General features: G+C 31.9%; 1 protein-coding gene across 1 annotated transcript in view; it reads right to left on the bottom strand.

Annotated features, from left to right (window-relative positions):
• Positions 1-14,966, bottom strand: part of LOC111709900 (SCO-spondin) — a 32,636-nt gene extending 17,670 nt beyond the window's left edge. The window contains exons 1-15 of the mRNA XM_023483842.1: positions 14,922-14,966; positions 14,131-14,193; positions 13,190-13,258; positions 12,995-13,055; positions 10,467-10,551; positions 10,039-10,101; positions 8,956-9,064; positions 7,072-7,217; positions 6,389-6,606; positions 6,145-6,219; positions 5,041-5,225; positions 3,771-3,845; positions 2,861-3,103; positions 2,367-2,777; positions 1,666-2,290 (exon numbers count right to left, since the gene is read on the bottom strand). Coding sequence (XP_023339610.1) covers positions 1,666-2,290; positions 2,367-2,777; positions 2,861-3,103; positions 3,771-3,845; positions 5,041-5,225; positions 6,145-6,219; positions 6,389-6,606; positions 7,072-7,217; positions 8,956-9,064; positions 10,039-10,101; positions 10,467-10,551; positions 12,995-13,055; positions 13,190-13,258; positions 14,131-14,193; positions 14,922-14,954 — 2,461 coding nt within the window. The 5' untranslated portion in view covers positions 14,955-14,966. The remainder of the gene's footprint in view (positions 1-1,665; positions 2,291-2,366; positions 2,778-2,860; positions 3,104-3,770; positions 3,846-5,040; positions 5,226-6,144; positions 6,220-6,388; positions 6,607-7,071; positions 7,218-8,955; positions 9,065-10,038; positions 10,102-10,466; positions 10,552-12,994; positions 13,056-13,189; positions 13,259-14,130; positions 14,194-14,921) is intronic.
• Between the last annotated feature and the right edge of the window lie 534 nt (positions 14,967-15,500).

Raw genomic sequence — 15,500 nt, 5'->3', positions numbered from 1 at the left:
CCCCCCCCGCCCCAGGTCGCTCCTGGTGTTTAAAGTGTGACTAGGATAATCAAGCTGTAAAACTAAGTTATGACCAATAACACAGAACCATGCTGGGAACCTGGGAGGATTTTGCACCAGATTTTGCAATGTTTTTTCTATTTAAACTTACAGGATTTTGATAAATTTATTTTGTGTAGTGCCTGGATCTAAAGATTAGATTTAGCACAATTTTTCTCTTGTGTTTGGGAGTTGGTGAGAATTTACGTCAAACACCATATTGATTATTATATTTCAGGTTTGAATGAAATAACAAGTTTGTTTCTGTGCAAAAGAGAATCTCGAAGCAGTAAATGGATTATATTTACAATCCTTTCATCAACTTAGTTGCTTTTTCAAGGTTACAAATTATCTGCAGAGTTACGTTTGAAGATTTTGTAAATGGTTTGAACATTACATGTGCATGGAAAAAGTATTTTATTTTCAGAATTAAAGCCTTGCGGAAAACATGAAATGTCCAAGAAAAAAATATAGGAGCGCGGTTAAAAATAATAAATATTTCAATTTAAACGTTAAAAATATGGTTTAATCCCATTTTAATTTAAATAAATGTATTAGAAGAATACAAAAGTTCTTACATAGATATCCTTGTTAATTCTGATTGGAAAACTGACTGGAAAAAATTCCGGGAAATGGATTAAAGAAGAATTAGAACAATTGGTGGAACAAAGCAGACAAATTTCTAGAATTCAACAATTTATAAAAGGTACTGGGGAATTTAAACTTTGCGAAAACTTATACCAGAATTCACAACATATCCTATTGAGAACCAGATATCTGTTCAAATGTTAAAAGAAATAAGAAAAGAAAGAATACATATTTTCTATAGCTGAGCAGTTTAAGAAATTTACAATTATCATCTAAGTAAGTAAGTAAGTAAGTAAGTAAGTAAGTAAGTAAGTAAGTAAGTATCCATTATTTATGAAATATAACAAAAACATACAAAATTAAGTTGTTTAACCCTATTCCTGCTGGGGTACTTGAAAACCAGGATATGCTGGGGGGGGGGTGGAATAGGGTTAAGGAGAAAATATTTGAAAACCTCCAAAAATAGAGATTGTGGGAATATTTCCCCCCAATTCTAAAAAAACAAAAAAATAGAAATAAAAAGAAAAGGAAAGGAAAGAAAAAGGAAAGTTACATATTTTTTGTTTACATTATATTTAATGTGGTGGATTGTTGGTAATTTTCGACGATGAACTAACAACTTTTAGAAATAAAAATGATCCATTTATTTGTACTGGTTAAAAAAATAAAATAGGTTTCATGGGTTGTGATAAATGTATAGGTTTTACGCAAAATAAGCATTTTTAAGCATCTTTTTAATTCGCGCCGATTTTTGACATCCTTTATGTTTGTTGTAGCACCGGAGCCAAATTTAACTTTATAGCACAAGTCGAAATAAGTTGCTAAATTTGGATTTTCTAATCCCAATAACTTTGCAACTCTATGTTGTAGAACTTTTTATTTCAAACTATGAATTCTGCTATAGTAAATAACCCAAGTTTGAAATATCAAAGGCTTACACCATCACTTTGAAAAGATATAGGGATGTGAATATTTGAGTTTGTGACAAACTTTTATTATCATAAATTAAAAATAGATGTACCATTTTTAACGTCCTACCTGCTGCTTTTGGAAGGACACATTCTCTTACTTTTGTTCTTGTTCCCCCACCACAGCTCTTGGTGCACTGAGTCCAGTCTGTCCAATCCGTCCACACAGGACAAGATTGTGTATTGCAAGATTCTACAGCTTTGCTTTCTCCTGAGCATTCTAGTCCACGAGTAAGAACACATTCTCTGAGCTTAGTTCTAGTTCCTCCACCACAGGATTTGGTGCAAGATCCCCAGTCCGTCCATTCTGTCCAGTCGGGGCATGTTTGAGAGTTACATTCTCTTTCCTCTGAATCGTCTCCTGAGCAGAGAAAAGCTCTGCTATCTGGTAGAACACAATCTCTAGATCTTTTTTGACTACCTCCACCACAAGTTACACTGCAATCTGTCCATTCTGTCCATTCAGTCCAGATCGGACAATCCTGTAAATTACAATCCTCCTCATCTTCTGTCTCTCCTACACAGCCTGATACACTTCGTGGTTGAACACATTCTCTGACCTTTTTCCGTGTTCCACCACCACAGCTCTTAGTGCAAGTAGTCCAGTCAGACCAAGGACCTAACTCTGGACATGGCTGGATATTACACTCCTCTTCAAGCTCTAATTCTGCCAAGCAGTCATTCTTTTCTCCACTCTACAAATATAATTTTGGTCTAATGTGTTGAATAAAGTAATTAAGTTTCATTTTAAGCTTTTTGATTGTATCCTACCTTTGGGTCAATACATTCACGCCTTTTGAACCTCTTTCCACCACCGCATGTTGCAGAGCACTCAGTCCACTCTCCCCACGGGGTCAAAACTGGACATGACTTTTCATTACAGGATTCTGTAAGCTTGTCTGGTCCGGGACATTGAGGAGCTCCTCGAACATCAGGCAAAATACATTCTCGCACCTTGGTCCTTGTTCCACCACCACAGCTAGCTGAGCAGACTGTCCAGTCGGTCCAATCAGTCCAGACAGGGCAGACATCCTTATTACAAGCTCTTGTTTCTGTTGGGTCTCCAATGCAGCCAGCAGCATCCTTAGGAAGAACACATTCTCGGTTCCTACTCTGCTCCCCTCCTCCACAGCTTACACTGCAGCTACCCCATTCACTCCAATCAGTCCATATTGGACAGCTCTAAATATTTAAAGTAGAAAATATGAAATAAGTTTTATACATTTAAACTTTTAAAAAAATTACTAACTGCTACATTTTCCCACCTGGATGTTACACTTCATAGTCTCTAAACTTTCCCCTTGACAGCCTTGAACTCCAGATCTATCAGCAGGGATTAAACATTCTCTACCACGTGTTTTGGATCCTTCGCCGCAGGACTTGGTACAAGGAGTCCAATCCGTCCAGGGAGTCCAGTCTGGACAATTATTCGTGTTGCAGGACTCTATCACCTCCTTTTCCCCTTCACATCCTGCAGACTCAGCTTTAGGCAGAATACAATCTCGAACCTTAACATGTAAACATGCCTCTGATTGGCGACAGAAATATATATTTGATTTTATTTCTTCTGCTTCTGCAAACTGAGACACATTTATGTTTGACCTGGGAGAAATAAAAATTCATTTTTTTATGTTTACCTCTTTGATTACACAGATATTTTTAGAGTAAAGTATACATCTTGATCAATTCACTGACAACTTTGCTATAATCTGATTGTAATTTTGCTGTTTTGTGCACTGCAGACACATCTTTGCACAGTTTTAATTACTCAATTAAATCTTCTAACAATTTCTGCAGGACTTAGATTTTTAATTCCTCTCTATTAAATAAATTGAGATAATTTTCTACTGGATTAATTTGATTAAAATGTTAAGCCTAAGTTAAACGTAATCCTGATTTTAAACTTAGCAATATGAAAAACTTATATAAAATATATATTTATAAATATTCATAAATAATGCAGACTCACTTTTTCGAATAAATATCAAATAAATTAAGAATAAATGTATAGTTCAAGAGCCACTCTAGATTTTTAAAAGTTTTTTTTTATCAAAGAAGTAAAAGAGTACAGGAATTTAACTCACAGACGCGCACTTTTAATATTATGTAAAAACAAATTATCTTAGAACCTATTTTTACTTGTAAATCACATTTCTTTATATACATTCTTTTTACCTTCTTCCTCTGTCCTCCTCCACATGAGTGAGTACATTCAGTCCAATCTGACCAATCCGTCCAAACAGGACATTTCTAAACAGATTCATTTCTGTAATTAGATAAATCCTAATCTTCGATAAAATTGTATTACACTACACACTGGATTGGTGGTCGATTACTTTGTAATAATGATTAAATTATATATATAAACCAGTAAAAAGTGCACAAATATTTCCATTTTGATAAATTTGATCCAAAACAGGATGTTAATTTTAAAATATTTTTGAAAAGTTTTTATTTGATAAAAACATTATCATGAATATTGGAAAATCATTTCCTAAGAAATAACTTTTCTCGCGTATTTATGAAACTAGGCATCTTTTGGTATAGATTTATTTCTAGAATTTTATTTATAGGGACTGTAGTGACCCCAAAGAGAAAAGAATATATATTAGAGTGGAATTTAGACAATCCCTCGGTATGAATTTTGTCAGTCTCTTTCAGCCTGAAAGGGAGTTCAAAGTGTACAAATCATGTAAATGTTCACAAATTATATGCAGTAGAGTACATTAATACAGTATGTTCCCTAGACTATCCATTTCAATTTCGAATTTTTTAAAGCTGTTAGATAAACTTTATAAAAAAATTAGGGGAATAAAAAACATCATTTTATTTATAGTTATAACGGAAAATCATCGTTTGGAAAGCGAAAGGCATAGAGTCTATGTGAAATGATCGTTGGTCAATCATGAAACAGCCTATTTCATAATTTGGTTTTCTTTTAAAATTAATTTTAGATTTTCTATAAAATGATGTTCCAGGGCCCAAAAGGTTATATAGCACAAATACGTGAAGTACACTTTTTCTAGTAAATTCCTTTTTCTTTGTAGATGTCATAAAAAGACACAGTACCCTTAAAATTTTGTCTGTTCAAAGATGATGAAGTATTCTTAACTTAGCACAGAAACGCCTGTTAATAATTTTGTTTCAAGCTGTTTTTTTTTATGAAATTTCATTATTTATTTCCTGGAGTCACAGAAAATAAGATTTTTCATTCTAGTTTATAAAAATGTAAAACCTCACTCGTAATTTTCATGGATTTACAATACTTTACACTACATTATATTTGAATTCTTGACTGAAGGCATTGTATGTAATGACACAAACATAGATTTCTTCGTCAATGAACAAACAAAGGTATAAAGGGAAATAAATATGAACCGTACTTGCCACTCTGTAAATGAAATGTCTCTGAAATGTCTATTGTTCCTTTAAGAAAAGAGTTTACCTGTGTATTACAGTCCTGTTCTTCTTGGTTTGGTCCTGTGCAATCTGCCGTCCTTTCTACGCCACATTCACGCAACCTCTTCCTCCTACCACCACCACAACTTCGACTACATCCGGTCCAAGCAGTCCAAGCAGTCCATGCAGGACATGGACCAGGACTACACTCATCATACTCAATACTCTCCCCTACACATTTATGATCTCAGTATGCATATACATGCTTTGTATATATAATGTTCAAATAATGACCTTTCTTTCTTTCAAGGTATGGAAAGATTATAACCAATAACCATACTCTAAACAGCCACTGATGTAGTTCTTGTTTTTTTTTCTAAGCTTGTGTTAAATAATTGACTTAATGACATTATATAAGTTTATTTGAAAACACATTACCATCATAGGTAAGATGTTACATGTGATGATCTCCAATGGAATAATACATTGCTAGAATCAAGCCATTGTTACCATGGCATGAGCCTAGTGTAGAAAACCAGACCGTGTGGGGAATGTGGGGCCTACTTAGACTGCCTGTGAAAAGCATGTTAGGCTTATGCAAAGCTGATTGGCTGGTTTTCCGTATCTAGCGCACAGGGAATATATAAAAGACAAGTCAGTTGAGGATCAGCCCTCTTAAAGAGAGGATGAAGAAATTCTCCCAACTCACCATGGTGTCATAACGGACAATCTGAGTCCTCAGAAGCAGTCAATCTCAAGGACGGAATTTCAGATGAGCTCCTAGTCATGGGTTCAAGAAAGATCTGGACAGGAAACCCAATCCTAAGGGGCTGAATAAATTTCATTCCAGCATACAAGAAGATATACCAGGAAACCCAATCCTAAGGGGCTGGATGGATTTCAAGTCCAGCATACAAGAAGATATACAGGGAAACCCAACCTGTGGATCTGAGGAAACTGTAGTAGCAGCATATCTACATCTCTTTGGTTATTTGTTTCTTTTATTTGTTTTACTTTCCATATAAATGTTCAAATACTTTTTTCTTTTATTTGTGCGTGAATTGATGAATACTAGAATATTGATATCCCCCTTTTGGGTGGTTCCTTTCATATTCAAAACATAACACTAGAATGTGTATTGTGTATTTACCTGGACATGCCCCTTTATCTTCTTCTCCTTCTCCGCAAACCCTGTGCCGTGTTCGTTCTCCAGTTCCACAACTTACTGTATAATAGCTGGTTTATATTTATTTTTTTGAGTTGACATTTTGATTCATTTCATAAACTCCAAAAGGGTCATATGTTAAAACAAATTCAAAATACTTTTGAAATTTTTAAATGTGTGGTTTAGTAAAGGTCCTTTTTTGAAAATTGTTTAAATTTTACAAGCTAACCTGAACAATCAGACCAAGGAGTCCATTTGGTCCAAATCGGACATTTTTTTACATTACACTTCTCAGCTTGTGCACCTTCTCCCTTGCATAGTGGACAGGGTTCGCGTACTGTACCGTCTACAGATGGAGCAGTACATGCCCTTTTTCTGTCCCGCTCCCCACCTCCACAACTTCTGGAGCAGCGCCCCCAAGAGCCCCACGAGGACCAGCTCCCATATCTGCAAATTAGTGAGATTGAATATTCTAGTTCTATTAAAAATAAACTTGCAGACTGACAGTTCTACCGACCCTAGTTTTGCCCGCAAATTTCTTGCAATTGTGACACTTAATGATCTACTTTATTACCTTTTTTGCTACTGCTATGCTATATTTTTTTTCAATTAAAAACTTATGTATATTACCGTAACGGATCTTAATTTGGATTATTTTTACTACAACAGGAAAAAAATTAGAATTTAAAAGGTACTCATGGGTTTCCTCAAAAAAAATTCAGAAACTTTGGTCCAGCTGTTTGGCCAACTATAAGCTTACATATTTGAGCAAAGAGCATTATTTTGAAGATAGTTATTTTAATGCACAATGGAAGGGTGGGAATAACAATTTACTCTTAACTGTACTGAAAAAATAAAAGAGGCATAAAAAATCCTCTCAGCAAAAGATTGTGAAAAAACAATTGCATTTACCTTGGGTTAGCGGGACACATCCCAGCAGCCTGATCACAGTCAACACAAGGACAATCACAGGTAGAGTTAGCAACAGTATATACAGGATCCTTCCAGATATTTGCTGCAGGTCCATAGTTGCACACAAGGAAGTTCTCAAAGTAACCCTATAACAGTGGTTTTGGTTTCAGAAGTGAATAAGTCAATTGTCTTAGCCACGGTTTATTTATATGTGGGTCGTTTGCATTCACTGACCTACAAAAAGAAGCTTTTTTCATCAAATTCCATATGGTCCTAAAATAACTTTAGACGAACCATATGTTTAGAGAAATAAATACGTTTATACCAACAAAGAATAAATATGTTAAAAATTGAGCTAAGAATAAGAACTTGGAAAAAGAGTTTTGTCAATCATGAAATATTATTACTCTCATATTAGGAAAACTAATTACATAAATGTCAAAGGGGTAATTAAAAGTTTCATGTCAATCCTCCGGAAAATTAAGAAAAAATCTTTACTTTGATCAGAGCTGAAAACTTTAGAATAGGATATCCTTAATCATGATCGCTTAAACTGAGTATCCAATGTACACACGTTTGATTTTATTCTTAATCCTCTTTTTAGAATACCCCTTCAGTGTAAAAGTTACGTTTGATAACAATTACAGATACGATGCTATATCGATTGGACTAATTTAATCATGTTAATATGAACTTATTAAAACAAAAACAGATTTTATTACATTTTGAAAGTTAGTCTTAATAAACATTACTTCAAAACTTACGTTCGTTCAATCGATTATTACTTTAATGGATATGACACCATCAACGCCAGAAATTTGCAAAGATTAAAAACTGGTTTCTCAAAAGTTGAAGAGCGCTGCTTTTGAAATTAATCTAAAGACTTAATTAGTCTTGAGATTAGCAAAAAGAGAGGATCAAGCATTAATCTCGATATCCACCATTTTAAAGTTTTCAGTTTTGCATTAATGATTCAAGAATATGTTTTGCCCGCTGAAAACACTAACTTTAATATTTTTCATATTTTGTTTTGTGGCTTTCAAAGTCATAAATTACGTTAAAAAAACATCCCTGAGATTGTAACAAAACTTAAGATAATCTTATTCAAATTCCACCTATATCTATAAACAACTCTCAAAGTTAGTCATCAATTTAACACAGTTTCGACATTAAAGTGTCGCAACGCCTTGGCCTTTTGCTTTACCTCACCAACTCAATTAATTCCTTTTAGTAGCCCTAGAAATAAACATTTTAAAAATGTACTTCGCTTGTTGAGCTGTAAGTTTAAAAAGAGTAATAAGCAAAAAGCTGTTTCAGCGTGCTCAAATTGGTTTGCAGTGATTTATTCCTTTTGTTATTTGGAAAGGAATTGAGTCTTTGGAAAAAAATCAAATATTTAATCCTTAATATCTTCAGAACTCGATGTTGTAAACCTTTGATATTTCAAACTAAGATTTGATCTAACAGAATTCATAGTTTGAAATATGTAAGGTCTGCAACATTTGGTTCAAAAAATATAAGGATTAGAAAATCAGAGTTTGTGGCAAAGACTGAATTCCTTTGATAATATTAAGTGATTCACAGAAGTAATAAATTTATTAGGGTGGCTAAAAGCTAAAAGTTTAGAAATATAACTAAGAATTGAAGAATGAGAATTCTTCTAAAAAGTTCATGTCAGAAACAAACAAAATTCCATTATATGTATAGGTAAAAAGTTTTATCTTGGGAGGAAAATATTTTCTCAGAAATGAAAATTATTTCTCGTTATTTATCAAATCTGTTCCTATTTTGATTTCCAAGGCCCTATAAACAAAATTAATATGTTTTTTTTTTCTCTCTAACAAATTAAATCTTTTGACTAAATGTGATAAAGAAGACACCTACCGGGAACCCTCTATACTGAAATTGTGACCAACCGCAGCCAACGTGAGTAGTATTCTCCCAGACTAGCTGAGTATAATATCCAACTCCTGTTCCACACTGATTCCCGGATCTTTAAATGAATTTTAAAAATGTAAACTTCTTAGCTATTGAATTAATCTTGTTTACACAATTCACATTCTCCACAGTTTACAAAATAAGTTCTGTATTTTTTATTTTGTATAACATACACTGCAATTTTGCTTTTTAACGTTGTCATCTATATGTTCAATGTACTGTTTCAAATTCTACTTAGGGTTTTTAATGTATTCTATGTCTGTATTATGTATTGTGCATTTTTTAACCTGTAATCTGTATTGCATATCATGCAATACCTATTCTGTTAAATCTAAATTCATGCATGTTGTTGTTATACTGTATCCTGTATACTCTCTGTATTTCCTTTTTGAGATATAATTCTTAAAGCTATATCTAATGAATTGTTTTTTATGGAGTTTTGAGAAATATAATATTTTTCTTTTTAGAGTTTTAGAGTTTTCCAGTTGCATTCCATTTATTTGTAGACTATTTTAAATTCCTTAATGGAGACGGTATATGAATTGTCGATGGGATTTTCATTTAAATCAGTTTCCCAAAAGCTTTATATGAATAAGAAATGAATAAGATATTTATAATTTTCTCAATAAAGTGTCATTTTTTACATTTTTGTTTCAGAAAGAATGGAGAATATTGTCATAAATATACACTTTTCAAGCTTGCAATATGTCAATATCTTTTACAGAACTGAGCTGAAAACTTTAGAATGGGATATCCTTAATCCGGATCGGTCAATTAATCTAGAGATTAATTACAAGAAGAGAACAAGCAATATTTAATCTGGAGATCAAGAAAAAGAGTGTATCAAGCATTAATCCCGATATCCACCATTCAAAAGTTCCCAGCTCTGATTAAATAAAGGTTTAAAGGGAAACTTTGTGAATCAACATGCCCTCTTATAAATTAAGGGTTACTTTAAATTACGACGACAGCCCCTTTAATGCTTTTTATTTATCTAAAAAGAATTATTTCATATGTATCCTAATTTACCCGAATGCCTTTACTCCCTCCGGATCAAAAAGTCTGATCTGTCTAAACCAGTGCCCAATTAGACTAAATAAAATATAGCTCAAAATAGAAAGAAAGCTTAATTATAAAAAAATAACATTAATTAGGAAATAATATGAATACCAAGATGAAACACTTTATCCTATTTTACAATTATCTATACTTAAAAAATATTTGTTTGCTGAATATTGGTTTTTTTTCAAATACATTTTATATTTTATATATGAGAGAAGTTTTCAAAATTTCATTTATTTGATATGCATGGCGTTGAAACTGTTTTCACCAAAACTAATTTTCTTTCTATCTTTTGTATTTTGTGAAATTTTTGAAAAACTTTTAAGATGATTGTTTGACAAAATAAAGATAGTTAAAGTTAGAAAAAAACATTTTCAAGAAAAAACTATATTTTCCTTGTTGCATTGAATTTTCCAGTGACTCCTCTTGATATATCTCTGGCCACGTTTTGTCCAACTCCCCTCCAATCACTGAAGGAAACTAAAAAATTTAGAAAATAAAAAGTTAAGAAGTTTTTTAAAGGTTTTTATTTGTTATTCTTGAACAATTAATAATTGCAAAAAATGTTTTTATTCTTTAGAAATATTGGTCTAGAATATATTCAATAGATAAGTCTCAAAATTAATTTGAAAGAATGAAGAACTTGATTTAGTTCGACGGTTCATGTTTTATTGTCACGCAATAGAGTTAAATACCATATTAACCAATCTTTTACACGTATCTCCAGTAATCAAAGACAACACCCAAATCCTAGGTTTCCCAATCGGGGAGTTTTTGTCTGTTTTTTTTTAAATCCCACACCTTTTAATCCATCATCCTTTATTCCACAATTCTTCATTCCTCATCCTTTATTCCACAATTCTTCATTTCTCATCCTTTATCCCAGACCTCTTAATTTATCATCCTTCATTTAAGGCATCTTTATTACTCATTCTTAATCCTACACCTCTTCATTTCTTATCTTTCATCCTACATCTGTTCATTCCTCATCTTTCATCCTTTATCTGATACCTATTTTGCCCCTATACAATTTCACTATTTCTCATATATTATTATTCTTTACTTTTACTCTTCATGTTTTAACTGAAATTTACTATTTACTCTGAAATAAGGTCAATGAGACCATGTTAAATGTAATATTTTGACATTATTCATGTTTGTGAAGGGTTAAAACTTTGAACATTTAGTCTTTCTAAAGTATTTTGGATAAAGAAAGGCTTACGGTCATGAATATTTGCTCGTCAGGGTATCCTCAAACTTTTCCCGGTTAGAAGAAATATATCTTAAACATAATCCTTTCATAAACATATTCCTTTCTTAAACATATTCCTTTCATAAACATATTCCTTTCATAAACATATTCCTTTCATAAACATATTCCTCATATTCCTTTCATAAACATATGCCTTTCATAAACATATTCCTGTCTTCAACATATTCCTTTCATAAACATGTTCCTTTCATAAACATATTCCTGTCTTAAACATATTCCTTTCATAAACATATTCCTTGCATAAACATATTCCTTTCATAAACATATTCCTGTCTCAAACATATTCCTTTCATAAACATATTCCTTTCATAAACATATTCCTTTCATAAAAACATATTCCTGTCTCAAACATATTCCTGTCTTAAACATATTCCTTTCATAAACATATTCCTGTCTTAAACATATTCCTTTCAGAAACATAATCCTGTCTTAAACATATTCCTTTCTTAAAATAATAATCATGGATTCATCGCGCCCCTTTCTTTTTGATTTAAATCGTGAAATTTTCTTGATGAAAATTTAATTCAAAACTAGAAAAAAAAAAAAACTTTTAATTCAACCAAACAGACAGCTAGATTAACACGATTTTTGAAAATAAGTAAAATCCTTGTTCACCGAAACTAATTTGTGTATATATAAAAGCTAATCATTTATCGATTGAAAAGGATCTTATTTCAAGAATGAAGCAATCGAAAAATTGTTTTAATAATATTATTTTTTTCTATTTGCGTTGATCTGAGAACTTCTCTCTTTAATCATTCAATGATTAATCTGTATCAGGGATTACAGGGCTTCTAATGAAAAAATAAAATTTGATATTTAGCTTTAACATCATTCTATAATAAATATAGTATAACCCCCATATTTTGGAAACCTAAACCTAAATGTATATATATTACGTTATAATCACCTGACCGTATTATCGGTCAGTTCTTATCTTTATCTGTACTATATACTCAAATATAGTTAGTTGAATATGAACTCTGTTTGATTACAGTCAGAACTAATTGGTTCTTGGTAGAGAGTATAGAGTTTGAGAGAGTTGTATCTGGATTGATACATATTTAAGAATACAGAGAGAGTTGTATCTGGATTGATACACATTTAAGAATACAGAGAGAGAGTTGTATCTGGATTGATACATACTTAAGAATACAGAGAGAGTTGTATCTGGATTGATACATATTTAAGAATACAGAGAGAGAGTTGTATTTGGATTGATACACATTTAAGAATACAGAGAGAGAGTTGTATCTGGATTGATACATACTTAAGAATACAGAGAGAGAGAGTTGTATTGGGATTGATACATATTTAAGAATACAGAGAGAGTTGTATCTGGATTGATACATACTTAAGAATACAGAGAGAGAGTTGTATTGGGATTGATACATATTTAAGAATACAGAAAGAGTTGTATCTGGATTGATACACATTTAAGAATACAGAGAGAGAGTTGTATCTGGATTGATACTCATTTAAGAATACAGAGAGAGTTGTATCTGGATTGATACATACTTAAAGAACTATTGGAGTAAGGCGTTGGTTACAATTCTATCTTCAATTTATGCTATCTCTACTGTCTTTTCTTTTATGATCTACAAAAGTTTTATTCATATGTAGAAATGTATGAATGGTTTATTTACTTACACACTTTTCTGTTGGGATGGGGATCATGGAATAAGCTTGGATCTTGTCGTTTATAATCCTCCTTCAAAATACCATAATTGTCAAAAGTCATAATATGAAAAAAATCAAATATGTCTGAATAAATCTGTCATTACTTTACCAAATGTCTAATTTATGTAAGAAAAACACAATTTTTCATAAAATAATGGTTAATTCCTTGTAATCTACATCTGCGCATTGATCTGCCCACTTCTGAGCAACTCTTGCTAGTTCATCATCCCACACCTAAACAGTCAATAAAATAATAAAACATTTAAACCATGATTTCTGGTCAGTGCATAAGGGATCATTTTGTTAGTGGGAAATTCTAGAATATACAATTTTTCGGAAAAAAATATTTCTTCACTATTGATTGTGTTGTATTGGACTATTTTTCTGTTTTTTATGTATACAAGTATACATCATTGCAGAAACTTCGGCGGGGCGTCAATGACTAGTTGACTAATTGGCTAGTTGATTAGTGGTCTAGTTGATTCAATGATTAGTTAATTCATTGATTCTTTGATTAGGTTCCTTAACTCGGACACAAAGTTGTAAATAATCAAATAAACAGATATATTTTAAACCTACAAAAAATACAGTTTAGTAAATAAATGATGATGTACAAAATAGTTTTGAATGTTTAGTTAGATAACTTATTATTTAGGTGTGTCAGAATAATTAAGGAGTGATTAGGGATACGAAAATTTAAAGGATCAGTCCAAAACATTTGGATCTTACTGAAATAAAAAACTCGGTAGTTTAAGTAAACTTGCTAATGATTGCATAGTTATTGACGGATTTAAGTATCGACAAGTTGAAACGCTTCACTTGTTCAATTTTTCTTATGTCTGAGTATAGAGAGATGGGATGTTGGTGAAATTGTTTGGTTTTGATTTCTCCAAGGTGAGGGGGGTGTTAAAGACGATATTGCATGGGATAGACTTGGAAGGTGGATTTATGGCCAACAACCATTTATATCTAATTGTCTTTAGCAATTTTATTGTCTTAAAACATTAATTTACTCACACTCTTTTGTGTTCTCATTTCCCCGTTTCATCCCTTTTCTATTTTCATATTTTAACAAACATATAACAATTGTTCATTTAGATACATACCACAGGTCCCATACATCCAGCTTTAGGCTGATTGCAACCCCCTCTAGCGATCTTACTTCGAACCTAAAATTATATTAGGATGTGATTTTGAATTGATAAGTTTTGCTTCAATTTAGTTTAAAACATCCGATGAAGCATAATATTGTAAGAAAGTTTTCCTCTCATGTGAGTAGAACATTCATTTGTATTTATATATATATTTCAGTTTTTAAACTTCATATTTTATTAAAAAAGAATTATACTAAGCACAACGTTCCACGCCTCATAACGATCCTCTGTCGTAAAAATCTTCGAACAACAAATATCTATATATGTTTTCATACTTAAGTGCACTTTGTCTATTTGCCTGTTTTTCTGTTTGTCTGTTTGGCTTATTTTTTGTTTTTTTTCATTTGTCTGTTTGTTTTTTTGACTGTTTGGATGTTTGTCTATTTGTCTGTTTGTCTATTTGTTTGTTTGTCTATTTCTCTATTTGTCTATTTCTTTGTCTATTTGTCTGTTTGTCTGTATGTCTGTTTGTCTATTTTTCTTATTGTCTATTTGCTTGTTTGTATATTTGTCTATTTTTCTGTTTGTCTTTTTGTCTGTTTGTCTATAAGTTTATTTGAATATTCGTCTATTTGTCTATTTGTCTGTTTTACAATTTGTCTGTTTGTATTAAGTCTGTTTGTCTCTTTGTCTATTTGTCTGTTTAACTATTTGTCTGTTTGTCTATAGTTGTCTATTTGTCGCATATTGTACAATTTCAAATTAAAGATATCAGTTTCTTAAACTATATTTCTAAGATCTACCTCATTATGAAGTTGAACAATGAGCTCCTTCATATCCGAGTCCCTGAATGCACAAGTTTATCAATGCAATTTGTTAATTTCCAAAACTTGAAAACAGTAATTTGAGATGGAATTTAAAGAATTGGAGCCGCGGTTTAAATCTGCCAAAACCCGGTTTAAATTAAGTGCCGGCTTGAATCTTGAAACATTTGATACAATTTTAAGTGGAACCAGTCATATTTAAGCCGCGGCTTAAATTCAAACCGCCACTCAAATTCTTTAAATTCGGCCATTGATTGATTAAAAGGCATGTTGAAAATATTTATAACTTAATTATAAATAAATTAAGGAACTGAGTTCTTGAAACAACCTCTGAATTTATAATCTCTATATCTTTGCAATGCGATGTCTTAGACCTTCGACGTTTCCAACTAAGCATTCTGTTGGATAAAATAATCTAAGTTTGAAATATTAGAAGGTTTACATCATCAGGGCGCAAACATATTGGAATTAGAAAATTTGAGTTTGTAGCAAGAACTTAATTCCTTTGATGTATATATATATATATATATATATATATAGAAACATCAAAAGGGCTGA

The sequence above is a fragment of the Eurytemora carolleeae genome, unplaced genomic scaffold, assembly GCF_000591075.1.
Source record: "Eurytemora carolleeae unplaced genomic scaffold, Eaff_2.0 scaffold46, whole genome shotgun sequence".
Classification (NCBI taxonomy): domain Eukaryota; kingdom Metazoa; phylum Arthropoda; class Copepoda; order Calanoida; family Temoridae; genus Eurytemora; species Eurytemora carolleeae.
The sequence above is the reverse complement of the archived record's forward strand: the minus strand, read 5'-3'. Positions and strand labels throughout refer to the sequence as shown.